This window comes from Lepidochelys kempii, chromosome 26 (assembly GCF_965140285.1).
Source record: "Lepidochelys kempii isolate rLepKem1 chromosome 26, rLepKem1.hap1, whole genome shotgun sequence".
NCBI classification, from domain to species: Eukaryota; Metazoa; Chordata; order Testudines; family Cheloniidae; genus Lepidochelys; species Lepidochelys kempii.
The window spans coordinates 15,471,700-15,499,591 of record NC_136405.1 but is presented as its reverse complement, the minus strand read 5'-3'; the positions used below and the strand labels follow the sequence as shown (position 1 = coordinate 15,499,591).

The 27,892-nt window shown below is 60.6% G+C and overlaps 2 protein-coding genes across 10 annotated transcripts; one reads left to right on the top strand and one right to left on the bottom strand.

Moving 5' to 3' along the window:
• Positions 1–1,239: 1,239 nt before the first annotated feature.
• On the top strand, positions 1,240–23,420 carry TMEM150A (transmembrane protein 150A). Of its 9 annotated transcripts, none has more exons than XM_073324798.2 (8): positions 1,240–1,521; positions 9,280–9,468; positions 13,276–13,323; positions 13,920–14,006; positions 16,705–16,772; positions 21,367–21,494; positions 21,985–22,162; positions 23,123–23,420. In XM_073324798.2, the coding sequence occupies exons 2-8, from the start codon at positions 9,404–9,406 to the stop codon at positions 23,362–23,364; spliced, it is 816 nt and encodes a 271-aa protein (XP_073180899.1). In that variant the 5' UTR covers positions 1,240–1,521; positions 9,280–9,403; the 3' UTR covers positions 23,365–23,420. The 9 variants fall into 9 exon arrangements, with proteins under 9 accessions (XP_073180899.1, XP_073180902.1, XP_073180901.1 ...); XM_073324800.2 differs by lacking the exon at positions 1,240–1,521 and adding an exon at positions 8,195–8,278 and having other exon boundaries at positions 13,947–14,006; XM_073324797.2 differs by lacking the exon at positions 1,240–1,521 and adding an exon at positions 8,195–8,278.
• A 1,733-nt stretch (positions 23,421–25,153) lies between these two features.
• RNF181 (ring finger protein 181) lies at positions 25,154–27,534 on the bottom strand. Its single transcript, XM_073324808.2, has 5 exons — positions 27,366–27,534; positions 26,972–27,105; positions 26,393–26,508; positions 26,115–26,189; positions 25,154–25,513 (listed from the first exon to the last, which is right to left on the bottom strand). Exons 1-5 carry the CDS (start codon positions 27,440–27,442, stop codon positions 25,454–25,456), a joined length of 462 nt encoding a protein of 153 aa, XP_073180909.1. The 5' UTR covers positions 27,443–27,534; the 3' UTR covers positions 25,154–25,453.
• Between the last annotated feature and the right edge of the window lie 358 nt (positions 27,535–27,892).

Below are 27,892 nucleotides of genomic sequence, written 5' to 3'. Positions count from 1 at the left end.
AGCCATCCCCACCCATGTCACCAAGTCCCCTGCCCAGTGAGTTAACTGCAAGTTTACCTCGACTGTGTCCTCCACCCTGTGGCAACTGCCAATACTTGCTGTGCCTTTAATTCATTAATTTGTTGTTGAAATAAGAGGGATTTTGTGGTGAGGAATGTGGCCTGATCCACTCCTCATTATCTGGTTTACATGGCTGGCAGGAATGGGGCAAGGCCCCTGACCCCAGCACTCAGCAGAGAGAAGGGTCGCCGCTGGCGTGACCGGAAGAAGATCTCGCCCACACAGAGCTGGTGGCATGGGGAAGCACTGAGATTGGGTGGGTCCTTTCCAGCCTCTCCGAGAGGTGGAAAGCTTCTGGGCCAGACATGCCAAACCTTAGGGAAAAAAAGCAGAAATTGGGCTTGTTTTTGTCTTAATTGGCTTGTGAGTTGCTTGTTGGCTTGTAGCTTGTTTGGCTTGTAGCTTGTTGCTTCTTTTTTTGATTAGCTCCTGGCAAGCAGGGGCAAGAGGCAAGCAGAGGAGAGAGTCAGGGGTGCAGAGCGGGCCCACCACAGACCCAGACTGCATGTCAGGGGGATCTAGTCACATAGAGTGTTGGGGTTCTTGGGGATTGGCCTGTGTTGGCCTTGTCTTGAAATGGGAGTAGCTTGATTTTTGGCTTATTGTGACAGTCGGGGTGCTTATTTACCACGTGAAAGTTGGCAGCTGTGTTCTGGGCTGATCCACTGCCAGGCTGTTTGTCTGGGGACGGTTGGATACATCGGGGCGGAGGGAAGCCAGCAGCCAATGGTGCACAATGCGAGCAGGGCACCCCGGAATGCATGGCAGGGCCAGGGACACAAGCCCTGCGCAGCCCCCACCCAGTAATATCTGTTCTTCTCCGAGTGCTTGCTCGTATCGATTCCAATTAGGGGTGCGCGCTGCGTGCACGGCCGTCGGAGGATTTTTACCCTAGCAACACCCGGTGGGTTGGCTCTGGAGCCCCCTGTGTACGGGGAGACTTTGGCAAACCAGTAAAGCGCCTGAAACCACTATGGCTTATTGCTAAAGGCAGCCAAGCCAGCAGGCTGTAAATTGGCCATTCAGCACTCTCAGTTTGACCAAGGCAGGAGTGGGGGGGGGGGGGAGTTTTGGGTGCCACAGAAAGGGCAGCTTGACCCCGTGTCCTTCCTGATAAGAATTGTGTTGAAGTGGCTGATACATGCATTTTTGAAGAGCAGGATGTGCCCCAGGAATGTCTATTGGGGCCTCAAGGCTGCAAACTCTGGAAAAACCCACACCTGGTTAATCGATAATCAGAAGGAACCTCTTGCTTGACTATTGAAACTGCTTACTTAACAAGTTTTCTTTAAGGGACATGTCATTCTATTACTAATGTATAAATAAGCGGGGAAAGTTTGAGGTAGTTGGACTCCTTTTGGACTCTCCCTCTGGATACATCTTGCAGTCCCCACCTGCAGACGGAAGATTTGGCCACCGGAAGCCTGCCGCTCTGCCACTCGAGAGCCACACTCAGCTTTGGTAATTATCAAGGGTTGGGTGTGTTTTACTAACTTTTTGCAGACGTGTGTAAGTGCTTGAGACTAAGTAAAGTTTAGCTTTAAGTGAAAGCACTCGTGTTGTCCTGTTTGTGCCAGCCATCTATCGGTCGGATGGCCGTGTCTCCCCTGATTTATTCCCTGACACCACCTCACACCGAGTAAAAGTTACCAAGAGCTTTGGGTTGAAAGAACCCCGGGTAACACCTGGAGTGGTGCCTTCATGGCGCTCGATATATACCCCAGCCGCCCCAGCGCCCCTCAGTTCCTTCTTACTGCCCGTGACAGTCGTTGGAACTGTGGAGTCCTGCTTCGTTGCTCTCCACTCTCCTTAGCGTATGCCTCATAGTTTTGCTAATAGTTCATAGTTAATAGTTGTAGTTACAGTGTTTAATAGTTATAGTTGTTAGTGTTAGTAGGGTTTCCCCTCCTCCCTGATTCTTCTCTCGGGCTCATGGCCAAGGCTCCGGGATTCAAGCCCTGCGGTTCCTGCTCTAAGCCCAGGCCAAAGGGCGACCCCCATGACTCTTGCCTGACGTGTCTGAGGGAGCCTCATAGAATCACAGAATATCAGTCCTGGAAGGGACCTCAGGAGGTCATCTAGTCCAACCCCCTGCTCAAAGCAGGACCAATCCCTAATTTTTGCCCCAAATCCCCAAATGGCCCCCTCAAGGATTGAACTCACAACCCTGGGTTTAGCAGGCCAATGCTCAAACCACTGAGCGATCCCTCCCCCCCAAGCAGAGAAGTGCAGGATCTGCAAAGGGTTTTGTCCCTGGACTAGGAAGGAGCGGGACTTTCGTTTAAAACAGCTCCTCTTAGCCCTCAGCCTGCAGCAGCGCGCCAAGATCCAGCATCGAGCGCTTCGGGGCACGGCACTCCAGGGGCAGCGGTAGGAACGGCACCGCGGTTGGACTCTGACCAATGTTCCCTCTAATTTTTGACAGGCTGTGTGCGCAAAAGAATTTTTCTGTGCAAATGTTTGTGCACGTGGTGTTTTGCCATGTGTGCGGGGTTTGGGATCTGTGTGCGCACAGCTTAGAGGGAACAGCGACTCTGACCGAGACCCGCAGCACAATGTTCCCCGGCACCATCAGCCCAGCACCGCTCCCATTCTCCTGGCCAGAAGCGGCACCGGAAACCGGAAAAGACTGGCCCACCTCAGCAAAGACCAGCCTCCCTGGAACCGCCCGCGGAGACACATCCCGCAAGGGAGCGTCTAGGGGACAACCTGCGGCTTTGGCACCGTTGACTCCAGCACCAAGGTCAGAGCTGTTGAGTCCGGTGCCCCTGGACTCCCCGACTTGCAGCGTGGTTGAGGTCCGGTTGCTCTCTACCCCAGATACCTTCGCGGCTGCAAGGGATCTTATTGCCTTGACAGTATCGGCGTTCCCGTGGCACCATCCAGGGGCAAGCCAGCGCTCATCCACCCGCCGGCGCCGTCGGTCGAGCTGCGACACCGATCCCATTCTCGGTACCGTTCCCGCTCCCGACGCCGCTCGCAGTCCTGCTCTCCGTCGCGACGCCAGTCGTACTCGCGGAACCGGTCATACTCACGACCCCGCTCAAACTCCCAACACCGGTCTCGGCACCGCTCCATCCGCCGTCAAGGAGCAGATCCCGGACCCAACGCCGCTCTCGACGCCGGTCATCATCTCGGCCCAAGTCCAGATCCAGGTACTGTTCCAGATTCCAGTACTGGTCCAGGTCGCGGCACTGTTCCCCAGCATCGCGGCACCACTCTCCATCGCCTCATCAACATGGCTTGGCGCAGATCCGCTCGGCAGCCCCTTGGCCATCACGTTCCGCTTCTCGTTCTTCAGGATCGGAGGCGGGGTCGCGTTTCTTGGAACACCGCCATTTGGACCACAGCCACCTGGACTCAGGGGCCGGACATTGGCAGGTCAGGAGCAAGGTCCTGCTCAAGAGTCCACTCAATGGCTGTTCTGGATGCCCTGGGCGTACCACCAGGCCCAGGGTGCTCCGTCTGGGACTTCTCAATCAGCCCTGTCCAAGCCATGAGTACAAGAGGATACTGCCAGCCAACCTGCCCTTGGAAGTATGGAGACCATGATGGCTTCTCTCCCTGCTTCAGGTCTCCCTCCAACTCAGGGAGGTTGCTGGCCCTGAGGTCGCTGGCCCAGCTCCGCAAGAGGCCCCAGATGACCCTCTTCCTCCTGTGGCCTCCTCCTCACCCAACGAGGCAGTGGCGGGCACTGAAGTATCGGGTCCCCCTTTGATAGACCTCCGCGCCCACCAGGACCTCCTGCGCAGGGTGGCGCGGAATATGAGCCTGCAGGCAGAGGAACTCCATGCTGAAGTTCAAGGAGTTAGTACCTCCTGAGTCCAGAGAGGAGTTTGGGGCTTTAGCAGAAGAGGGCAAAACAGTGGCACAGACCTCGTTGCAGGACTCGCTGGATGCTGCGGACTCCGCCGCACATACTTTGTCCTCAGGGATCACAGTGAGGCGTATCTCCTGGCTGCAAGCCTCCGGCCTGCCACCGGAACTTCAGCAAACATTGCAGGACCTCCCCTTTGATGGAGCGTGCCTGTTTTCAGAAAAGACCAATTCAAGGCTACAGAGCCTTAAGGACTCAAGAGCGATAACGAAGTCCCTGGGCATGCACACACCAGCTACCCAGCGGAAACCCTTCAAAGCCCAGCAGCCTCCACAGCGCTCCGATCCCCCTCTTTGGCCGAGGCAGGAATTTTATAGGAGATGGGGGAAAACCCCCAACCACCAGTCCGGGCAGGGCCAGGGCCTATCCAAGCCCTCGACAGTTCAAAACAAACCTTTTGAAGGGACGCCTGAGGACAATGTACCGGACCGTGTTCAGGATCCTATCCCACCTTTCTTGAATCATTTATCCTGTTTCCACCGTGCTTGGTCTCACATAACCATGGATCATTGGGTCCTCCGCACAGTGGAAGCGGGATATTCTCTCCAAATTTCTTCCTCCCCACCCTCCTCCCCCGTCTCTCTTCAGGGACCATTCTCACAAGCAACTCCTTATTCAGGAGGTTCAGACACTCCTCGCCATGGGGGCTATCGAGGAGGTTCCGAGGAAACTAAGGGGCAGGGGGTTTTACTCCTGATATTTCCTAATCCCCAAGGCAAAGGGCGGGCTTTGGCCCATTCTGGACCTGCACGGAGTCAACAAGTACATGGTAAATTTGAAGTTCCGCATGGTCTCCTTGGGCACCATTATACCTTCCCTGGATCCTGGAGACTGGTGCGCAACCCTCGACATGAAGGATGCGTATTTCCACTTAGCGATTCATCCAATGCACAGACTCTTCCTCCGCTTTGTGGTCAACCACGAACACTATCAGCTCCTGGCCCTTCCCTTTGGTCTCTCTACGGCCCCCTGGGTGTTCACCAAATGTATGGCAGTCGTGGCGGCCTTCCTTTGTCGACGACGGATGCAGGTATACCCTTACCTCGATGACTGGCTTATGCGGGGGCGCACCAGAGAACAGGAGTCCCACCTTAGTTTGGTCTCGGACACGTTTTGTCCGTTAGACCGCCTCCTCAACGTGGCAAAGTTGACACTAGAACTGACCCAGAGAATAGAATTCATCAGGGCAGTCCTGGACTCTGTGCAGGCTCGAGCTCTCCTGCCAGACTCTCGTTTCCAAGCTATAGCGAGCCTCATCCGGAGCCTTCAGAGCTTCCCAACCTCATCGGCAAGAAGTTGCTTGAGTCTTTTAGGACATATGGCTTCCTGCACGTACGTGACCATGCATGCCAGACTTCGACTACGCCCATTACAAGCCAGGCTGGCATCAGTCTATCGCTCAGGTCGAGACAGCCTGAACTTGGTGGTCACCATCCCAGAGCAGATCCTAGCTTCCCTCCACTGGTGGCTAGATCCTCAGGTGCTATGTGAAGGAGTCCCCTTCCACAACCCTCAGCCCTCCTTGTCCCTCGTCACAGACACATCAGCCCTGGGATGGGGCGCCCACCTCAAGGACATTCAGACACAGGGCCTATGGCCCCCGTCTGCACTCTTCCTTCATATCAACCTCCTGGAGCTGATGGCGGTACGCCTTGCCTGTCAAGCCTTCCAGGATCAGCTGTAGGGTCATTGTGCGGCCGTCCTCACAGACAACACCATGGCCATGTTCTCCATCAACAAACAAGGGAGGGCCCGTTCCTCTGTCAGGAGGCCATTCGACTGTGGGAATTCTGCATAGCCCACTCTATTCACTTGGTGGCATCCTTTCTACCCGGGGTCCAGAACACGCTGGCGGACCACCTGAGCAGGTCCTTCCGCTCCCATGAGTGGTCACTTTCGACCAGATGTCATCCACCCCATCTTCCGAAGGTGGGGGTTTCCCCAGGTCGACCTGTTCGCCTCCCGCAGCAATCGGAAATGCCCGGCTTTCTGCTCCCTCCAAGGCTGCTCCCCGGGCTCTCACAGACGCCTTCTTGCTCCTGTGGATGGGTCGACTATTTTACGCCTTTCCCCCTTGTGCACAGGGTCTTGCTCAGAGTGCGCAGGGACAGGGCGCGAGTGAGTCTGGTGGCTCCGGCGTGGCCCAGATGGCACTGGTTCACTGTGCTGTTGGAGCTCTCTGTGGACACTCCAGTCCCATTGCCGCCTCTTCCCGACCTGATTACTCCGGATCACGGTCGCCTCTGCCATCCCGACCTGCGATCTCTCCACCTCACGGCATGGATGCTGCGTGGCTGAACCCTTCAGAACTTCTCTGTTCGGAATCGGTACGGCACGTGCTGATGGGCAGCAGGAAGCCCTCCACTCGGGCCACATATACAGCTGAGAAGAAGCAGTTTTCATGCTGGTGCACTCAGCACAACACCCCCCTCTCCAAGCGTCCGTGCCACTCATTTTGGAGCATCTCCTGGACCTAAAACAGCAGGGCCTGGTGGCATCCTCTGTCAGAGTTCACCTGGCGGCCATCTTGGCTTTACACCCGGGTGCAAATGGCCGCTCTGTCTGCGTCAATCCCATGGTTGGCAGGTTCCTCAAGGGCCTGAACCATCTCTACCCACAGGTTCGAAAGCCCCACATGAGACCTTAACCTGGTCCTCTCCAAATTCATGGGGTCCCCGTTCGAGCCGCTAGTCACCTGCTCTCTTTTATACCTCTCCTGGTAAACGGCTTTCCTTGTTGCTATCACGTCGGTGAGGCGTGTCTCTGAGCTCAGAGCCCTTACCTTGGAACCACCCTACATGATCTTCCATAAAGATAAGGTGCAGCTTTGGCCTCACCCGGCCTTTCTTCCCAAGGTGGCATCTGCCTTCCATATCAGCCAGGACATTTTTCTTTTGTTTTTTTATCCAAAACCGCACGCCAGTCACCAGGAACAGCAGCTGCACTCCCTTGATGTCCGTAGGACCCTTGCCTTCTACGCTGAGCGTATGAAGCCATTCAGGAAAACGACCCAGCTCTTTGTTGCGGTGGCGGACCGGAGGAAGGGCCTCCCGGTCTCCTCTCAGCGGATCTCTTCATGGATCACGTCCTGCATCTGTGCTTGCTATGATCTGGCCGGTGTTCCGACCCCGCCTCTCACTGCTCACTCCACAGGGGCCCAGGCCTCGGTGGTGGCTTTTCTGGCCCAAGTGCTGATCCAGGAGATCTGCAGAGCCGCAACTTGGTCCTTGGTACACACTTTTGCTTCGCACTATGCCATCATCCGGCAGGCCAGAGGCGATGTGGCGTTTGGTACAGCAGTCCTACAATCCACGTTGCTTCACTCCGACCCCACCGCCTAGGTAGGGCTTGGGAGTCACCTAATTGGAATCGATATGAGCAAACACTCGAAGAAGAAAAAACGGTTATTCACCATTGTAATGGTTGTTCTTCGAGACGTGTTGCTCACGTCCATTCCAAACCCGCCCCCCTTCCCCTCTGTCGGAGCAGCCGGCAAGAAGGGAACTGAGGGGGCGCTGGGTCGGCTGGGGTATGTAGCGAGCGCTATGAAGGTGCCTCGCCAGGGGGCTCCACAGCCGACCCACCGGGTGTTGCTAGGGTAAAAATTCTCCAACGGCCGTGCACGCGGACACCCATTTGGAATCGGTATGAGCAGCACATCTCGAAGAACAACCGTTACAACGGTGAGTAACCGTCTTTTTCTCCTTTTCCTGAATCTGTGTGGGACACGAACACCGCCCCCCACAGCCCGGGCTCCTGAGCTCAGCCCTCCAAGGCCTGGGCTCAGCCCAGATCCAGGATTTGGATCCTGAGCTGGGACCTCTAATTCAGGACTTGGACCTGTGGCAGGACCCTTGGCCCTGACCAGGGAACCTCCAGTATTACCCCCCACCCCAACCTGTGCCGAGGACAGGACTCGAACCTGCAACGAGGGAATTCCCGAGGGAGGGGGACCATTGACTCCCCCTCCCCATCTCAGAGATGGGTCAGTCCAGCCTGACCCCCTATCATTCAAACGTCAAACCCCGCCCCTTCTCAGGGATCCCTGTCCGTCGCAGAAGCCCCGCCCCGTCCAGTGGAGCTGTGCTCTAGCCCCGCTCCATTCTATTGGGCGGGGCGGGGCGGGGCCGGCGTTCGGCCCGTCCCGGCTGCCGTCGCTTCGCGCGGCATGGCGGGAGTTGTAGTCCTGTGCTGGGGGTGGCTCGGAAACCACAGCCCCCGTCGGGCCTTGCGCGCCGCGGTCAGCTGCGCGGGGGCGGGGCCGGCCTGGCCCGTTCCAGGTCCGTGTGGAGCCGGCGGCTGCGGCGCGGTGGGGCCGGGCCGGGCCGGGCCGGGGAGCGGGTGAGAGGCGCCCCCGCCCGAGGAGCCGCGCTTGGCCCGGGCCCCCCTACCTGCCCCTCCCCCCCGGCGCCGGCTCTCCCCCCCGGGCTCTCCGAGCGCGCGCGGCGGGGTCTGGCCCGGGCCCGAGGATAACCCGCCCCGGGGCCGGCGGGCGGGCGGGCTGAGGCTCTGTCTCGGCGGGCGCGTGGCGGTCCCGCTGCTCGGGGGGTCCCTCGGGGCGGGGCGGGGGCGGGGCCCTGCGTCTGCCCCGGCCGCCGTGGCTCGAGCGCTGTTCTCCCGGGCCGGCCGGAGCCCCGCGCCAGCGAGCCCGTGTCCTTGAACCCCTGCGCCTGGGGAGGGTGCTGAGCCCTTGGCTTGGACGCCAGCAGCGGGGCGGGGAGGCGAATGTCCTGCTTCCGTGGCTGGGTGTGCACAAGGAGCTGGAAGGAGGAGGAGGAGGGTTTGGGGGGGCCTGTAGCTTGGGGGGGGGCTCAGTGGCAGGGGGCTGTGTCGGGGGAAGAGGGGTGTTGTATCAGAATGTGGCCACGCAGCCGCAGCGCAAAGCGGGGCACCCAGGAGCACAGGGGAAGGCTGGGCTGGAAGAATCTGCAGCTGTCCTATGCCCAAGAAGTGGCTCCCTACCCCTGATGTCTGCTGCCCTCCTGTGACGCTTGCCATGTGTCCCAGCATTGGCCCGCATTGTGCCCTGGGTGCAAGGTCATGGGTGACTGGGGGAGGGCTTTGTAGTGCTACCAGGGACTTTCACTAAGTGCCAGGAGGTGGGAGAGCAGCGGTGCAGTGCGGTGCTGTGTGCATTGGCTAAAGCTAGGGGGTGGGCCTGGGGACTCCTGGGGGGGTGGGATGACGGACACTAGCTGTCCAAGGGACGTGGCTATTAAAGAGGAAAATGGTCCCAACCTGAGGGGCTCCAAGGCAGGTGACATCCCCCCAGCTGTGTAACAATGGGTCTGGCTGCTGCTGGTTGACATCTGCCCCCCTCTCTCTCTCTCTCTCTCTTCCAGGCAGGTGCCTTCAGATGGTTCCGACTGGAGGCCTTGGGTTGTAGCTGGTGCCCACCCATTCCCCCCCCTTCCCTCGTCTCTGAGCCCCCCCCCACCCCCACATGTTCTGTACCTGGACTCCCTAATGACAGCCTGGATCATCCTCCCCATTAGCCTGTCCACCTTCTCCATCACCGGGATATGGATCGTGTAAGCAGCCACTTCGCTCTGATTTGTGTACTGACGGGGGGAGAGTTAACCAATGGGGGCTGGGATCTGGCTAGTGAACGGGGTGCTCCAATAGCCCATGAGATTGGGTGGCTAGTCCATGGGCCGCTTCCTCTGACAGTCTAAGCCCAAAACCAAGTGACTTTGAATCCAGTGAAGAGCAGGTTCCTGCCACCTCCTCTCTCTTCTCCTTCCCTGCCCCCACTTTAGTAGCCTCCTATGCTATGAACTGACGGATGCCACCATGTTTTACTTGAGTCTTGGGTTCACTCCAGTTCTGCCCCCTCCTGGTGTAACAGTGGCTGGCGGCTGTCTGGTGTGCCCCCAGCCCAGCTCAGATTCCAGAGTGGCCGCTGTCTGGGGTGCTGGTGGGGGTCATGGAGGGAGCACTGAGGTTTGCTTCGTGATGGGGTGGGGTAAATGGAAAGGTTTGGCAGGACTGGGGTGCAGGACCCCAGGAGCAATTACTTTGGGAGGTGCAGATACCACTGTTCCAATGCTGGGGGCACCTCTGGGACCCCTCTGAGCCCTGCCCCGATGTGATCAGGGCATGAAACTAGCATAAGCTGTGTGATGAATCCTCTGTCGCCAGGCTCCATCAGCAGCGAGCCATAGTTACCTGTGGGCCTGGCCAACATCTTGCCACTTCAGTATGTTCCCCTTGGCCCCGTGTCTGACACGGGAGCCTCGGGGGGAGACGGTTAACTGGATCCCCTTTGCACAGGTAAATGGTGGTCACTACAGGGCTCAGCATTCTTGTGTCTGACCCGTGGTATCTGCTGAGTTTGGCTTCAGGACTGGCCTTAGGAGCCCAGAACAGGACTTCCTGCCTGCAGGCTGAGCAGCTCGGGGGCTGTGTTCCAACCCAGGGCAGCAAAGGGTCCACTGACAGCTGCAGTGCTCCCACGGGTGTGGCCCTCTGGCACTTACCCACCCCCTCCCAGTGATGGGGAGCTACCAGCCAGTGTGTTTTCAGGTGGCCCCAAATGCTAGTTGAGCTGGGCGGGGTCCCTCTCCTAATCCTCCTCAAGGTAGGGCTGGCTGCTGTGTCTCCCCCACCCCTCCCCACAGTCGTCAGCACGGCTGCCTTGACAATAGCCGCCCTTGTCCTCCTCTCTGAGAGAGCCCAGTGTGTCCCTAACTCACCCTGCAGTACCAGGGTCCAGCCACTGGGGGGACCCGTGTCCGCATCCACAGGGGCAGAGCCAGAATCACCCCAAGCCGTGCTGGGCTGAGTGCCCCTCTGCAGGAGGGGAGCGCCGGGGGGCTGCCAGTGCCAGGGGCAGGATCGAGGGGAAGGGCCTTGCAAAGCTGCCCAGGAAACGGATGGAATTCAGACGCAGAGCGATAACTTAAGCATAAGCCCCTGGATCTGGCTGCTGCCTCACCTACAGGGCCCCCTACCCCATGAGGCCTCCACAGAGCCTACTGGGGCAGGCTGGCAGGCCCGCCGGCCTTCCGGGACCCCCTCACTGCCCCTGAGAGGCTCTTGCGCACACTGGGTGCTTAGAGCAGCCAGCAGTTGTTGCTGATGGCTCCAGCCCTGGCCTGGAGCCTTGGCAGTGAAGGTGACAGCTTGGTTAAAGGCAGGGAGGTGTGAACTCATTATAGATAGTGACCGGAGGCTTGTGCAATTAAGTAGAGGGTAGCTCAGAGCCCCCCATATCTCACCCCCAGCTGCTCCTGGGGTTGGTGAAAGCCCACCCCAGCACACACACGCTCTCCCGGAGGCACTCGGATATTGCAGGGAGTGGGAAGGCTGTGCCAGTTTGGCCCAGTCTGGAGTGGCAGGAGCTCAGGGGTCGGGGGGAGGCCCTGCCAGGGCTCAGCACCAGCTGCTCTCACTGACTGTAACTGGAGGTGGGGACTTGGGACCCTGATGGGAAGCAGGGCCGGGTGGGGCGGAGGCAGGAGTGAGGGCCCTCAGCTAGGGGGCCTGGTAGATGCGGTGTCAGGCCAGGCCATCAAGGTCAACCCCATCTGCTCCCCCAGTAAAAGGAGGTATGGGGGCGGGGGGCTGTGCTGGGCAGCTCTGCCCCCAAGTGAGGCAGGGGCCAAAGGTGGCTGGAGGCTCCACAGAGAAGTTTGCCCTTGACTTTGCGTGTCAGGGGACCGCTGACCTTACAGGGTCCTGGGCAAGGAGCGCAGGCCTCCGCCTGCGCCAGGAATGAGCCGAGGCGCCTGCCGGGCTGCCCCGAGCAGTGTGGACACAGGGCGCAGCCCTTGGCCCCTGCTCAGGGAGGGATGGGCAGGGGGTCGCAGGCCAGGAGCTCAGCTGCCCCCCACCAGCTCCCAGGCCTTTCTCGTGCTATCAAACCGTAGTGCCCTAGCCGTGCCAGTGCGGGAGTCGGGCTCCACGAGGGTCATGGCAGCGGCACTGCTGTGCCTTAGAGCTGCCCCCCCAGCCCTGCTCCCCACGGAATAGCCCCTCACCCGCATGTCCTTCCTGCCTTTGCCCACTGGCCTGCCAGACTGGATCAGGCTCTGAGCTGGTGCCCCCAGACCCTCTTCATTCTGCTGCCACCAGGAGCACGAGTACCCCTCTGCAGCCCCTCCCTGCCCCCCCCCCACGGTGCTCTTTGCTCTAGGGTGATGGGCACCAGGTGCACAGGGCTGCTGGGCAGGGTCCCCTCACCCAGGGCAACAAAGGGGCTGTTCTGCCCCTCTGTGCCAGGGAGCTGGTCTCTCCACCAAGGCGGTTCTGCCCGGGAGCTGGGGGGGTGGGATCTGGGCTATGTTGTGTGGACGTTCTTGGCGCAGGCCCAGGGAGGATGGCTTGTCCCTGCGCTGGCCCCAAAGGCGGCTGTTGAAGCTAAACAGCTGAGCGTGGCAGCGGACGAAGGGCACATTCCTTCACGTTGTCTTGGCTGCTGCTTGGCCCGGCTCCCCTGGTATCTTCCAGCTGGGCCGAGCGTGTGTCACTCCACCAGCAGCCCAGACACCAGGGCGATCAGAGCCGTCGTGCTGCTGGGGAAGGGGGGGATAGGGAAAGTTGGGGACCTCTCAGAATCGCTGGTAACTTTCCAACCCCCCACTCGGTCTTGGGGAAGGCAAGAGCCTCCGTGCACCCCATCCCCACGCAGGGTGGCAGCCCGTAAGGAAAGAGCCCAGCATTTGCAGAGGTCAGGAAAAAATTGTCTCTGTGCCTGTGAGCCAGGGCTGCTTGATGGAGACTCAGGGGGGCAAAGACTGAACCCTCGTGTGCTGTAGCCGGTTGCGCTTCAGCGCAGAGCCCTGATTGGGGTTCGGCGACGGAGCCCCTGGCTGCCAGCGCTGCAGCAAGCTCCAAAGCATGGAGCTGTCTGGTTCCTCCAGCAAAGCGTGAGCCAAGCAGCTCCCTGGGCAGGGCAGAGCAGGGCACTGGCTCATGTCCCTGGAGGGATTTGCAGGGATGAGAGTGGTGGGGCAGAGGTAGCTGGATATTTGGCCTGCATGGCACAGTGGGCAGGGGCTGGCTGTTCCCGTCGCCTGTGTCACGTACCCCCAGGTGGGCTGGATGAGGGGGGCGTGGATCGCAGTGCCAGGTCTCTCAGCCCCGGTGGCTGGCCTTCCCGGTGCTGTGTCCATTCCCAGCACCCCCCAGGCTCTTCAAGGCACCTGTCTGGAGATGGCCCCGTTACCCAAGGCTCGGCTGGGGGCACTGGATGCCTCTCAAGGGGTTCTTAAGTTGGGCTCCCCTGCTCCAGAGGCTGGGGAGGTAAGAAGGCTCCTATGGGACAGGAGGCCGGGTGGGTGCATTAATTCCGCTCACTAGATCAGGTGTCGTGACCCTGGCTCTGCTCCTCGCAGGTACGCCATGGCAGTGATGAACCACCACGTGTGCCCCGTTGAGAACTGGTGAGAGCAGCCCCCCGTCGCTGGCAATGCGCAGGCACTGCGGGCCCCCCCGCTTCCTTCCTTGCCCTGGCCACAGAGTCTCTGCTAACCGGTATGGTCCGGCTCCGGGCCAGCCCCTGTGCTCCAGTCCAGTTCCTTGGCCTGGGTCCAGAGTGCTGCCCCTGGGATGGAGGGAGCAGGGGGTGCCCAGGATGGTCCAGAGCACGGGCTGTAACCTGCCCCTGCCTGCCTAGTGGGTGGTGCCTGGCAGCAACCATGTTAGAAAGGCCCACTGGTGGGGGAAGTAGTCCCTCTGTGCTGCCAGGGGAGGGTGCCAGGGCCTCTGGGCAGCCTGGAGGAGGTGGGGCCATGTCTCCAGGCTCCCAGGACAGGGAGAGGAGCCCCTATGGTCTCCCCTGTGTATGGAGGGCACCATGCCCAGGGATGGGTAATATGGACTATACCACTGCTCGGGGAAGTGGCAGGGCAGAGGTCAGTTGCTCCTGCCCCCCATGTCCTTTCCCAATTCTCCCCGCCCCCCCGTGCTGTTCCGGCCCCTTTCATCCCCTTCCTACGCCCCCCTCCCCCTCCCCCCCCCATTTACCAATTGGTTTCAGGTCCTACAACGAGTCATGCTCCTCCAGCCCTGTCAAGCATGGCTACCCCAAAAGCTGCTGCACCTTGGAAGATGTCCCTCTGATCAGGTGAGGCTGGAGGGCGGTTGGTGTGATCGGTACCTGGGGCCTGTCGCGCTAGGGGCTGTGTCCCACCCCGAGGAGCTTGCAAGCCACTAGCCCATGAGGCGAGAGGAGCTGCACTCTCTGCCCTAAGTGAGGGATCTTCACAGCTCCCTCACCCCAGGGCAGCCCCAGCCTCGCTGGCTGCCTCACTGTCTGTCTCCTCTTGCCCCCATCCATGTATCACTCAGGGCTGGGGGCGGGGGGCTGTGGTTGCTGTTTGCTGGGCTTTCCGGAAGTGCCAGGCGCCCAGAGGCCTCTGGCAGCATGTGCTGGAATGAGCCGTGGCCAAGACTCCCCAGCCTCCCGCTGCCTTTGTGCAACAGGGAGATGGTGCTGTGGGCCACTCGACCCACAGCTGGGGGGCCCAGATGGACACCCACAGGCCTGATCCCCACCCTGCTAGGTGGGCAGCCAGCCCACCCGAGCTGTGGCATCTCCTCATGCCAAGTCACATGCAGCCTGCGTGGCATGGTGGCGGGGGAGTCAAGGAGAGGATAGAGGAGCAGCACACCTGGGGGGCCCAGGGCCTGGCGCAATGTGTTACAGGTTCCCCCGGGGTGCTACCTGGAGCTGGGGTACCATTGAGCCCTCTGACCCACCAGCCTGGGCTCCCTCTCACCCTGTGCTGCTGTGACAAGCTGCAAAGCCCTCCAGCCTGCACTTTCACCAGCATTCACACAGGTAGGGACACACCCAGCTGCAGTTACATGCAGGCTCTCTAACAGCCAGCCTCCCAGCTTGGGACCCCAGAGCAGTACCATCCTGCCCTGGTCCAATCTGGCCAGTATGTGGGTTTAATACCTGGTCCACCTCTCCCTCAATGTGAAGAGGACCATGCACACTTGTAGTAACCGAGCTGAGATTTTCCCCAGACACCTTAGGCAAATGTACACTGGTTTAGATTAAAACATAAAATAAGTTTAACAACTACAAAAGGATCGATTTTAAGTGATTATAAGTGAGAGCAAATGGATCAAAGCAGGTTACCTGGTAAATAAACAAAACCACAAACTAAGCTTAACACACTAGATAGGTAGGAGATGAATTAGCAAATTCTCGCCCTGAGTGACACAAGCTGGCAGATGCTTAAGGCACAAGCTGCCTTGGCTTTCCCAGGTTTTCATACACAGGGTAGAAATCCCTTAGCCTGGGACCATTACTTCCCCCAGTTCAGTCTTTGTTCCTCAGAGGTTTCCAGGTGTGTTGTTGTAGGCAGAGTGAGGTACCCCCATGTTGTCATTTCCCTCCCTTTATATCTTCTCCCCACTTGCTGGAAAGCTCTTTCTCTGTGACCTGGGTCAAACGGTTCCCATTGTATAGAGCAGGGGTCTCAAACTCAAATGACCACAAGGGCTACATGAAGACTAGTGCATTGGCCCGAGGACTGGGGCACTGACACCCCCTTCCATGAGGCCCCGCCCCGCCTCTTCCCACCCCTTCCCTGAAGTCCCCACCTCAGCTCTGCCCCCTCCCTGCCCCCAGAGGGTGCAGGAGGAGTGTGGGGTGTGGCAGGGGGCTTAGGGCAGGGGGTGTGGTAGGAGGCTCAGGGCAGGGAGTTGGGGTGCAGGAGGGGTGTGGGGTGTTGCAGGAAGCTCAGGGCAGGGAGTGCACAAAGGGTGCGGGTTGGGGTGCAGGGTGTGGCAGGGGGCTTAGGGCAGGGAGTTGTGGTGCAGGAGGGGTTCAGGGTGCAGGCTCCAGCCTGTTACCTGGAGCGGCTCCGGGGTGGCAGTGGTGCGCACCAGGGCCAAGGCAGGCTCCCTGCCTGCCCTGGCCCCGCTCTGCTCCGGGAAGCAGCCAGAACCACGTCCCTGCTGCCCCTGGGGCTCTGTGCACTGCTTTTGCTGCTCCTCCAAGTACCTCCCCCAAACTCACATGGGCTGCAGTTCCCTGCTCCTGGCCAATGGGAGCTGCGGGGGGACCTGGAAGCAATGCATGGAGCCCTCTGCCCTTCCCCCTTCCCCTCCCCAGGGATGTGGTGCCGGCAGCAGCTCACAGCGCCGGGGGGGGGGGCAATCTTGGCCCACAGGCTATAGTTTGCCCACCCCTGGCCCAGAGGTAGGCAAGGGGGGGGGGTTTGTGGGGAGCTTGGCGGGCCACAGGACATAGCCCCGCGGGCGGCATGTTTGAGACCCCTGGTGCAGAGCTATCTCTGAGAGGTTTCTCTTGCACACAGTTCCTGGGGTAATCCTGGTGCCTGTGTGCATTTTCTCAGTGAGCCATTAGCATTGTTTGCCCTTTTGACTGTTGTACCTGAAAGGCTGCTTGTGGGTGTTTTCAGCCTCACAACACATTTCAGTAGCACGTACCCAGCCCAACCTCATAACTTCACGTAGGACGGTAGCACATACAATCCAACGAGATATGACTGTCTAGCAGATCAAGACTTTTAGAAAGATACCTCACAGGGTGTGCTTGGTGCAAAACATAGCATAATTACATGACAGTGGTGAATACTGGGGTGCCAGGGTGCCACCATACCCAGGAGGCATGTGAGGGCCCAGGAGCCAGGGCGGTGAGATGGGCCCAGGAGCCAGGGCGGTGAGATGGGCCCAGAGGGGTGCTGGAGGGGGGTCACACCCACCCGCTTTCCAAGCCCACCACGGGGACGCGTGCGCTGCTCCAGCCATGTGCTGGCTTTGACGGCTTTCTCCTTGCCCTGCAGTAAGTGTGGCACATACCCCCCTGAGAGCTGCCTCTTCAGCCTTATTGGGAACATTGGGGCTTTCATGGGTAAGTGTCCACCCCACCTGGCCCACTGAGGAGCCAGGTTGTGGAGAGGGCCCCTCTCCTGCACCTGCCTGGGCCTGCTGGCCTCATAGCCCACACCAGGCTTGGCCTCCCTGCTGTGGGGCAGGATCTGGGGCTGCATTTGCTGATCTGGCTCTGTAGAAGGGACCCTTTGCTGTTCTGTCCCCAGGGCTGCCTCTGCATTGGACTGGGGCCCGACCTCCAGGCTGGGCAGACAGCAGATCCCCCCCGGGGCACGGAGTGGGCTGCTCCCTTCCCAAAGCAGCTCAGTGGTGGGTGGAAGGTTTATTTTGCAACATAAGTGCTGGAAACTCTCTGTAAAAATGTTATGCCTGTGGGATATGCTGGGGATCCCCCGGACCAGGGAGTGGGTCCTTCGCTGCCAGTCCTGTGGCCTCAGGAGCCCTCACACCAGCCACTAAGTATAAAGGTCTCACCTTGGCTTCCACTGGCCTGGTTACTCCTTTCATGGTGACCCCAACTGCCCTGCAGGTCCCCCGGCCTCCCCAAGTTCTTAACTACCAGACAGTTTCCCCTTTGATTTGTCACCCCCAGAGGTGTGACTCCAGCTCCCCAGTCACTGTGGGGGACACACTCCCCACAGTTTGCACACCAGCAAGCTGCTTGGGGTGAAAATAACCAGTTGATTTAATAGACTCCCCCCAGATTCAGAGCTGAGATAGTAATGGAGGGAACAAGCTTCCCCTTGCGCAGTCAACATCTGCAGGCTGTCCGCAGATTCCCCACGTGCCCCTGCCCCAGGCTCCAGCGCTCAGGCAGCCCCTCGAGGTCTGGGGACCTTCCACTGTAGAAGGGTGGGGGGGTTTCCCATCAGCCACTATCAATACTCACAGTGTGGGGGAGTGATGAGTTACCCCTGGGGTGCCATCTGGAAGTGGGGTCGCCCTGACCCACCCGCCTGGGCTCCCTTTATATAGTAGTGCTGGGACCAGCCTGTCAGGTCCTCTCCCAGGCTTCAGCACACGCAGAGGTGGGACACACCCAGCTGCAGTACATCTGGGAAAAGGGGTAAACAGGGAGGTGGCCGAATTTGCAGATGATACGAAACTACTCAAGATAGTCAAGTCCCAGGCAGACTGGAAAGAGCTACACAAGGATCTCTCAAAACTGGATGACTGGGCAACAAAATGGCAGATGAAATTCAATGTTGATAAATGCAAAGTGACGCACACTGGAAAAAATCATCCCAACTACACCTATAAAATGGTGGGGTCTAAATTAGCTGTTACCACTCAAGAAAGAGATCTGGGAGTCCATGGGTGGTGGGTATCATAGGCATGGGAAGGCGTTGCCTTCCCAAACAGCCTGCTGTCCCCTGGCCCCAGGGCCAGCTCTAGGCACCAGCAAAACAAGCAGGTGCTTGGGGTGGCATATTTCTAGGGGCGGCATCCCGGTGCTGGCCATGCTGCCCCTCGAAATGTGCCCCAGCTCGCCTCTGCCTGCTCCCCTGAGCGCGCCACCGCCGCTCAGCTTCTCCCCCGTCCCTCCCTCCCTCCCGCCCAGGCTTGCCGCGGGCCAAACAGCTGTTTCACGTGGCAAGCCTGGGAGGGAGTGGGGAGAAGCCGAGCGGCCGCGCGCTCAGGGGAGGCGGCGGTGCGGGAGGGGAGGGGAGCTGGGGCGGGGAGCAGTTCCTCTACCCCCCCCGCCCTGTTACTTCCTGCACTCCTCACTCCCCTCCACTCCGCCTGCTCCCCTGAATGCGCCGCCTCTCCCTCGCCTGACCAGGAGGGGGGAGAAGCGCAGTGGCAGCATGTTCAGGGGAGCAGGCGGAGGGGAGGGGAGCTGTTGCGGGGTGGAGGGGGAGCCACAGGAATCAATGGGAGTGGGGAGAATGCTGCATGCCTGGGGGAGGAGGCGGGGCCGGGGATTTGGGAAAGGGGTTGGGAAGGGGTGGAGTTGGGGTGGAGCCAGGGACGGGGGGGCATGAAGAAAAAGCGAGGGCGGCCAAAAATTGTTTTGCTTGGGGGGGAAATCCTAGAGCCGGCCCTGCCTGGCCCATACTCCACCCCCAGGTCCCATCCCACCTGCTGTTCCCTGGGGCAGGCTGGGGGCCACATCACGCTGCCCATCCTCCTGGGGCCAGGCCTACTCCACCTGCTCAGCGCTGGGGCCAGCAGCTCTGCCAGGAGGTGCCCTCAGGGGCAGGCTGGGGAATGCCAGGCCTGGTGGCGCAGCACTCTGAGTGGGGGCTGGGCTCTGGTGGGCATGGAAGGGGCGGGGCGGGGTTGGGGGCTAGCCTCCCCAAGCCAGGGGTTCACCCACCATCCATGTTGGAGTCCTTGTGGAGAGTTCTCTGCAAACATCCACTCAATGTGCAGCGGCTGTCAAAAAGCGAACAGAATGCTGGGACTTATTAAGAAAGGGCTGGATAATAGGACAGAAAATATCATAGTGCCTCTCTATACATCCATGGTACGCCCACATCTCGAATACTGCGTGCAGATGTGGTCGCCCCATCTCAGAAAAGATATATTGGAATTGGAAAAGATTTGGGAAAAGGCAACAAAAATGATTAGGGGTATGGAACAACTTCCGTATGAGGAGAGATTAATAAGAGTGGAACTTTTCAGCTTGGAAAAGAGACGGCTAAGGGGGGATATGATAGAGTTCTATAAAATCATGACGGGTGTGGAGAAAGTAAATAGGGAAGTGTTATTTACTCCTCATAACACAAGAACTAGGGGTCACCAAATGAAATTAATAGGCAGGAGGTTCAAAACAAAACAAAAGTATTTTTTCACACTGCGCACAGTCAACCTGTGGAACTCCTTGCCAGATGCTATGAAGGCCACAACTATAAACAAAACACGCAAACGAAGCTGAATATACTAATGGGATTGGATATGAGTCGTAATGTCTCATCTCACGTGATAGTTCAAGCAGGCTGCTGAGGGCCAGCTGCACTTGCTTACAGCTTAAAACCCAGGTGTTTCCTTCACAGGCTAAAAATCCCTCCAGCCTGGGTCCAGCCCTTCCCCCCAGTTCAGTCTTTGTTCCTCAGAGTCTCTTGGGGGAAGTCAGTGAAGAACCATGATGATGTCACTCCCCCGACCTTAAATAGCTTTTGCCTGTGGTGGGAACCCTTTGTCTCCAAGCGTGGTTCCCACACCTTGCAGTGGAAAATCACGGGTATGCCAAGGTGGAGTCCAGCACCAGCTGACCTGGTTACATGTCCCTGCAGTGCCGCAGCAGCCATTGCTCAGGGGCCATTTGTAGCATCCTCAGGAAGAGCCCCAGGTGGGGAAAAGCGCCTTCTGAGGCCTATTGTTCTCCCTTCTGATGCATTCATTTGAATGGGCCCTTCCCAGCCAGCCGTCTAGAACAGTGATTTTCAAACTGCCGGTCGGGACCCAGTACTGGGTTGTGGTGGCTCTGGTCAGCACCGCCGACAGGGCCATTAAAAGTCCTACGGGCGGTGCGGCCTGGCTAAGGCAGGCTAGTCCCTACCCGTTCTGACACTCTGCTGCACCCCAGAAGTGGACAGCAGCAGGTCCAGCTCCTAGACGGGGGGCCATGGGGCTCTGCCTGCTGCCCAAGCACCGGCTCCGCGCCGGAACCGGCCAATGGGACCTGGGAGGGGGGCGGTGCCTGCAGGAGAGAGCTGCGTGGAGCTGCTTGTGCGCCTCGGCCAAGGACACGGACCTGCTGCTGGCCGCTTCCAGGGCGCAGCGCGGTCCACGGTGCCAGGACAGGCAGGAAGCCTGCCTCTGCACCCTGGCTGTGCCACTGACCGGGAGCTGCTCAAGATAAGCCTGTGCCCCAATCCCCTGCCCCACCCCTGATCCCCCCAACCCTGGAGCCCCTTCCTGTATCCCAAACCCTTCATCCCTGGCCCCACCCCAGAGCCTGCACCCCCAGCCCAGGGCCGCCCCCTGCATCCCAACCCCTTGCCCCAGCCCTGAGCCCCTCCCACACCCCAAACCCCTCTCATCCCCAGCTCCATTGGGTCGTGGGTATCAACAATTTTCTTCAATTGCGTGTCTGGAAAAAAAGTTTGAAAACTACTGGTCTTTTGCCTAGTGGGCATCCCCAGGTGTAAACACATTTGAAATACAGACAAACAGGCAATGTTTCTCACTTCAGATACAGAAATGATACCTGCACACAAGTAGGATAATCGTATTCAGTAAATCAATAACCTTTCCAATGACACCTCCCATGCTTTATCTTCTATAAAATATATCAGCATTATGCCATAATAATATCGCTATGAAGAATATGGGGTGTGCTGTCACAGGAGCAATCCCTGGTTGTCTCTTTCCAGTGGCTTTCATGGCCCTTGTTGCCTTTCCCTGGGGTCTGCAATGCCTCGTTGCTGCAGCTGGGTTTTGTGAGCACACCTGGCTTCGGGGGGGGGGGGGGGCGCTTCCCTCAGCTGGTTGCGAGGTGGGGCTGACTGTTGCCAGCCTGGTTCTCTAGCCCCACACACCTCACGTCAGAGCCACGGCCCAGCCATGCAGCTGGTATCCCAGAGGAGGAGTGCCCCTGGTGTGGGTCTGGGGTCCTCCTGCTGTGAGGTAGCCCCCAGGCCTGCTAATGGCCTGTCTCTCGGCAGTGGTGCTGATCTGCTTCCTGCGCTATGGGCAGCTGATTGAGCAGCGCCACCGGTCCTGGGTCAACACGACGGCGCTCATCGCGGGCTGCACCAACGCTGCCGGCCTCGTTGTGGTTGGCAACTTCCAGGTGGGCTTGGGCCAGCACCCAGCAGAGCCAGGCTTTTCTCCTGCCCTGGTACCCTCAGCCTCCCCTCCCATGGTTGCCATGTGGCCCCTGCCTCCCCTCCCCCAAGCTGGCTGTGATGTCCCTTTGCTGGGGGGAGGCTGCTGCCTCTCTGGCCATGGGGGGTGGGCAGATGCTAGCTCCCCAGAAGGGCTGGCTGAGAAGAGAGGAAGGGGCTTGGTAGCTGTGGAGTGGGGCCTGTCCGGGGCATAGGGGGTGATAGGGAAGGCAGCGCAGAATGGGAGGAGCTACTGGGGTGCAGAAGAAGCAAGCCTGGGATGGGGAGCGGGGTTTGTGCGGGGCCCCCATGGCGGGAGACCAGCCAGGCTGAACTGGTGGTAGGTAGCCGGTTCCCGTGGGGGGGAGGATTGGAGCAGCAGTGAGGGGGGGGGGCTGGAGAGGCTGGAGGGACAGGAATGGACCAGGCTCACTGCTGCCCCTCCCTCTGCTCCAGGTGGACAACGCCAAGTCCCTGCACTACATTGGGGCGGGCATCGCCTTCCCGGCGGGGCTGCTCTTCGTCTGCCTCCAGTGCATCCTCACCTACCACACTGCCGTCAGCGCGCTGGATAGCTGGATGGCACACCTCCGCGTCTCGCTCACCGGCGTGGCCTTCATCTCCCTCGTCCTCAGTATCCTTCTGGCTGCGGGGCTTGCCAGCCGCCCACCCAGCCCCTTCGCATCCAGGCAGGCAGGTGTGGCATGGCATGGGCTCAACATCCAGGAACATCACCTATGTAACCGTGGGGCTACGTCCTGCAGGCTGCACCAGGGAGCCTGCTGCTGGCTCTGAGTTAACGCAGCGGCCCCAGGTTCGATCCCTGGGCCCGATGCCCCCCCGGCTATCTCATGCCTAGGGAAGATGCTGTCGTGTCCTCAGAGGGCAGGGTAGTTCCCAGGGCTGTAGCAGAACATCAGGATCTCCCTGCTGCAGGGCAGGGGCATCAGCTGGGGCCATGTCTGCTGCTGAAGAGGCTATAAACTGGCAGCCCCTCTCTGAGCCCCACACGAGATGGCCTAGCACAGACACTGGGAAGGGCTGTGGCATACGGTGCCCTCTACAAGTCTGTGCCCACAGCAGGTTGGCTGACCTCCCTGGTGGCAGGGTGCCCCAGCATGCCAGGGGCTGGCCCTCTCCTGCTGTACTGATACATGGCAGGGTCCCCTGCCCCAGGCCTCACCTGTACCCACAGCCTCTAGTGATCAAGGGCTGTGCCACCCTGCAGGCAGCACCGGGTTAAAGATGCTCATTTGCCTGGAGCTAGAGCCACATAACCCTCCCCATGGGCACCTCCTGCATACAGGCTCGGGGGGCGTGAGCTGTAGGATACCCAGGCATGGAGGGAGGATGCCCAGGCTGGGGGCAAGGAAGGGTCATAAGGTTCATGCCAGGTGTGAGCTGGCCCAGGGGGCTCCTGGCATGCATACCCTCCCCTCCTCCTGAAGTGGGGGGCTGACCGCAGTCAGTCCCCGGGGGGGGATGAGGGGAGCTGGTACCCCTTCTCCCCATAGCTGATGGGGGTGGGGGGTCTCTGACTCCACCCCCTGCAGAGGCCACACCCAGTGGGTGCCTTTCCTTAGCCAGCCCCTAGGCGGTGTCTTCTTCATCCACGAGAGCCCCCTGCTGCAGCACCTGGCGGCCGTCTGCGAGTGGGTCTTCGTCATCGACATGCTGGTCTTCTACGGCACCTTCGCCTACGACTTCGGGGCCGTCTCCACCGACACCCTGGTGACGGCGCTGCAGCGGGCCAGCACCCGGGGCTGCAAGTCGCCCGGCGGCAGCAGCACCTCCACCCACCTCAACTGTGCCCCCGAGAGCATTGCCGTGATCTGAGCGGGGGCTCCCCCCTCCTTTATTTTGTACCAAAAAAGAAATTTTTTAAAGGAAAACACATTATTGGGGCTGCCCCCCACAGCAGGGCCCAGCCCAGCAGCACTCCCTGCTGGCCAGCCTGGCTGCTGCATCGACAGCCAGAGGGCACCCTGTGGTGGGGCTGCTAGCCTTCTCCTGCAGGGGCTGGCTCCCGGGGGCCTGCTGGGAACCGCCGGCCCTCACATCCGCTGCAGATCAGACCCCTGCCGGCAGTGGCTGCTCAGGGAAAGGTGACCGGAGCTGGCTGCAGGGCACGACTGCTTATGCTGCTACCCCACTCCGCTGAGGGCTTTACCACCCCAGGCGGGGCAGCCTCTCCTGGGCGGGAGGCCCTCTGCACAGGTTCCCTTACTCAAGCCCCTGCCCCACCCAGGAAGGATTTGGGGTAACCCCACAGCAAAGTGGGGGAGATGCACAGGGATGTTCCATGGTGTCTGACCTTGCTGCTTCTCCTTGGGAGGGAGGGTCTTTTCTCTCCCATCCCCATTAACCCCTCTCCTTCCTCTCCCCCTCCTGGGGGAGGTCTTGGGGGTGGGGTGGGGGATGAGGTGGTAGGGGGCAAAGAGCCTCTCTCCCCATCCTTCTGAGCTGGTTTCTTTTGGTAAAATGGTTTGGTATTTTTAGTACTTTTTATATCTATAGGTGTGTATAAAGGGACTTGTACGGGAGCAGCGTGTGCTGCTGGTCACTGGGGAGCTCCCTGCAGAGGAGCCCTGCTTACCTGCCGGGCCAGCCTTGGGCACGGCCAGCCAGGGCCCGGATCCCCCCTTGCTCATGACACCTTGGGGCCCCTGTGACAGGTGGCTGCCCCCTCCAGGCCGTGGGAGCTGCCCCACACGCCCCGGGGCAAGCCCTCTCCTTGTGTAAGGGTGTGTGTGCGCACGCGGGGGTGCTCTGCTGCAGATGGCTGGTTACTGAGCTGGGCCGGAGCAGGGGCACCCACCAGCTTTTCATCCAGCATGGCTGTGCCCTCCCTTCTCTAGATCTCCTCTTCCTCCCTCCCTCAGCCGAGCTTCCATTGTTGGGGAAATCATAACCCCCCTGGAGGCCAGGATTCTCCCAACGCCCTGCAGCTGGGTGCTCCTACCTAGGGGTGAGCAGAGAGCCCTGGGCCACACCAGGGACAATGCTGCCCAAACCCCTTTCCCATCGAGCTGGGAGGGGCAGCTGAATCCAAGAGAGGGTCCCCCGGGCCCAGCTCCCCCTAACTGGGGAGGGGTGTCACACCAGCAGCCTCATTAAACACAGATTATGAGGAAACAGCCCCAATCCCCTGGCTCGGAGTGACCCTCACCTCCCAGCCCCAGCTGTTCTGAGCCCGGTGTCAGTAGGAAGCAGGGAACACCGGGGCTGATCAGCAAAGGAGGGGCTCCATTCTCTTCAGGAGACACCCTATCACCCCGGTCCACCCCCCTGGCACCAGCAACATGCTGTGATCTCCCTCTGAACAGCAGAGAGGGCCTGGCCTGGCCTGCTGTTACCCCACCACTGGGGGAGCCAGAGCCAGGGACCCTCGGACAGCTGTTGCAGGCATGCCCCTAGGTGGGGAGGGAGTTCAGCCCCCAGGCAGGTTCCAGGCAGCCAGCTGGCTGTGGGGACTCTTTCAGGGGCCAAGGCTTAGCGCCCAGGGCAGGGTTCAGCACCCATGGGAATAAAAGAGGCCAGGAGGGTGGGTCTTCTATCTCCCCCACAGAGACGACTCCATACCCTAAGCCCTCCACCCCCATTCACACTCCATAAACGCTCTGGGTCAGAGAAAAACACCTTTAATCAGCCTGGAGAGATGGCTGGACAACGGGGGAGGGGTTGGTCAGTGTTACCCCTGCCCCTACCCCACAACAAAGTGGGGGAGATGCCGAGGGCTGATCCATGGGGATGCTGGGGTTGCTCAGCAAAGGAGGGGCCCTGTTCATGTCAGGGGACACCCCCTGTGGACCCAGCTCTGGAAAGGAGGCAACTTTGTACCGACGCTGAGGGGTCACCCCCACTGACCCAGAGAGGGCATCCAATGCCCCAGGCAGGTGGGGGGCCAGGGTGGGGCACCCCCCAGTCACGTGTACATGGCCCCATGCAGGTACTCCAGCCGGTGCTCGCGCTGCTCCCTCCGCACCTGAAACACAACCAGGACAGGCAGTGGTCAAGGCGAGCTCCACCGGCCCCACCTAGCACATGGCCACTGCCCAGCATGGACATCAGGAGGCCCATGTACCCCACCATGTTCCCCGCCCGCGCTGGGCAGTCTGCTGGGGCCCACAGCCAGACAGGGTGCAAGGTATTGGGCTTTGGTAGCACGTCACTGCGATTACCATCACGCTTCGGGCCAGACCCCCACACCATCATCATCCGATGCTGCCACCTCCAGCCTCTTCCCTGGGCATTGGGTGCCCTGTGACAACCATACCCCTGGCCGGCCAGGGCTGGAAGGGCAGAGAGGCTGTGGGTCAGCAGGGAGGGGCACCAGCAGAGCTAACAGGGATGGGGAAAACTGGCCCTGCTCCATCCAAATTACACTCCAGCCCAGCAGGCCCTGAATTCTCCCCCCTTCCTGGGCTCAGCGTTCAATCTTCTAATGCTTTGCTCCCTGGACACTTGGCTTTAACCATTTAATGGCAGGAACAAAGCCTTTCCGTGCACACCCACCCCTGCAGCAGGACCCCACGCTGCCCACCCCTGCCTCCCTGCAGGGGGCAGCGTGGTAACAAGCACCCCACCTTGTCTTTCTTGTATTCCTCATATTCCTGGTCATCCGTGGGCAGCTCGTGGCGGCAGAGAGGGCAGGAGTTGGTCTGGGGGAGAGAAGAGGAATCTCGCTGAGGCGCCGTCCCCTCGCCCACCTGCAGCTCTAGACCTTTCGGGTGTCTCCTTGGCACCGCCAATTCAGGAGAGGTCACTCCCCATTGTCTGTGCTTCCAAAGGCCTGGGTCCAGCCACAGCCAGGGTAGGGGAAGCACAGCTGGCCCTGCAAGCTTCTGAAAGGAGCAGCACCTACCTTCCCCAGCCAGGGCAGGATGCAGCCTGAGTGGAAAAGATGCTCGCAGGGCATCTTCCTGGCCCCCTCATCCTCCTCGAACTCCAGCAGGCACACGGGGCATTTCAGCCCTTTGTCTGGGCAGCGGCGCCGGGCAGCGGGCAGGGGAGAGAGAAGAGCATCAGGCTTGTCCTGTCCCAGGCAGCAGGCGCCCGGACCCGATGCCCCAGGACCCCATGGAAGGGGGCACCACGACCCCGTCCTGAGTGCCACAATCCGGCAATAACCCACCCCGCGGGGAGGGATCGCTCAGTGGTTTGAGCATTGGCCTGCTAACCCCAGGGTTGTGAGTTCGGCCCTTGAGGGGGCCATTTAGGGATCTGGGGCAAAAACTGGGGATTGGCCCTGCTCTGAGCAGGGGGTGGACTCGGTGCCTTCTCGAGGTCTATGATTCTAAGGGAAGCAGAGACCCCCGAGGAGCCAGGCAGGCTGCAGGCGCAGCAGAGCGTTTCGGTCAGCCGGACACCTGGGTCCCATCCCTTGGGGCAATGGGGCGGGGCCCTAGCAGAGCCCCCGAGCCCTGACCGGGGGCTCCCTCACCTGCCTGGGCCGGCGTCACCCGCACCGTGGGGAGGCTCAGCACGGCCCGCCGGGCGGCCGGCGGGGGCAGCCGCTGATCCCAGTCGGTGAAGCCCACGGCACCCAGGTCGATCTGCTGCCCATTGAACAGGGTCCTGCGGGGAGAGTCCGGTCAGGCGGCGGGACCGGCGGGGAGAGTCCGGTCAGGGGGCGGGGCCGGCGGGGAGAGTCCGGTCAGGGGGCGGGGCCCAGCTGGACCAGGCAGCGACCCTGCCCCACGGGGCGACAGGCTCCTGCGGGGGGGCGTCCCGGGGGGGCGTCCCGGGGGGCTCGGCCCCCCACGGGGGGCGGGGGGGACACGTTCCCTGCCCCCCATCCCCCAGGGGCTGCCCACGCGCCGGGTCCCAGCCCCCACCTGGCGAGCTCCAGCAGCAGGTTCTCCCGGGCGCGCTCGCCGGGCTCGCAGTTGTGCTCCTCGAAGTACGAAGCCATCGGGGCCAGTGACGCCTGCCCGGCCCGGCCCGGCCCAATGGCCTCGCGAGACGGCCGCGCCAGCCAATCCCCGCGGCCGGGGGCGGGGCTGGATGGGGAAGTAGCCGGGGAGCTAATCGCCCATTGGCCGAAGGCGAGGCACGCGAACGCAGCCAGGAGCCAATCGGGACGCGCCGTGCGGAGAAGGGCGGTGATTCGTGCGGGACTGTCTGAGCTCCCGGCCCGGACTGAGCTGGGGGGCGGAGCTGGGAGGGCACCGCCCTGGGGGTGCTCACAGCCTGGGGGGGGCAGGCACGGCCCTGGGGACACTCACAGCTGAAGGGGGCAGGCACCGCCCTGGGGGTGCTCACAGCTGAAGGGGGGGCAGGCACGGCCCTGGGGGTGCTCACAGCCTGGGGTGGGATGAGGCACTGCTTTGGGGAAGCCCACATCCTGGAGGGGGTGCTGTCC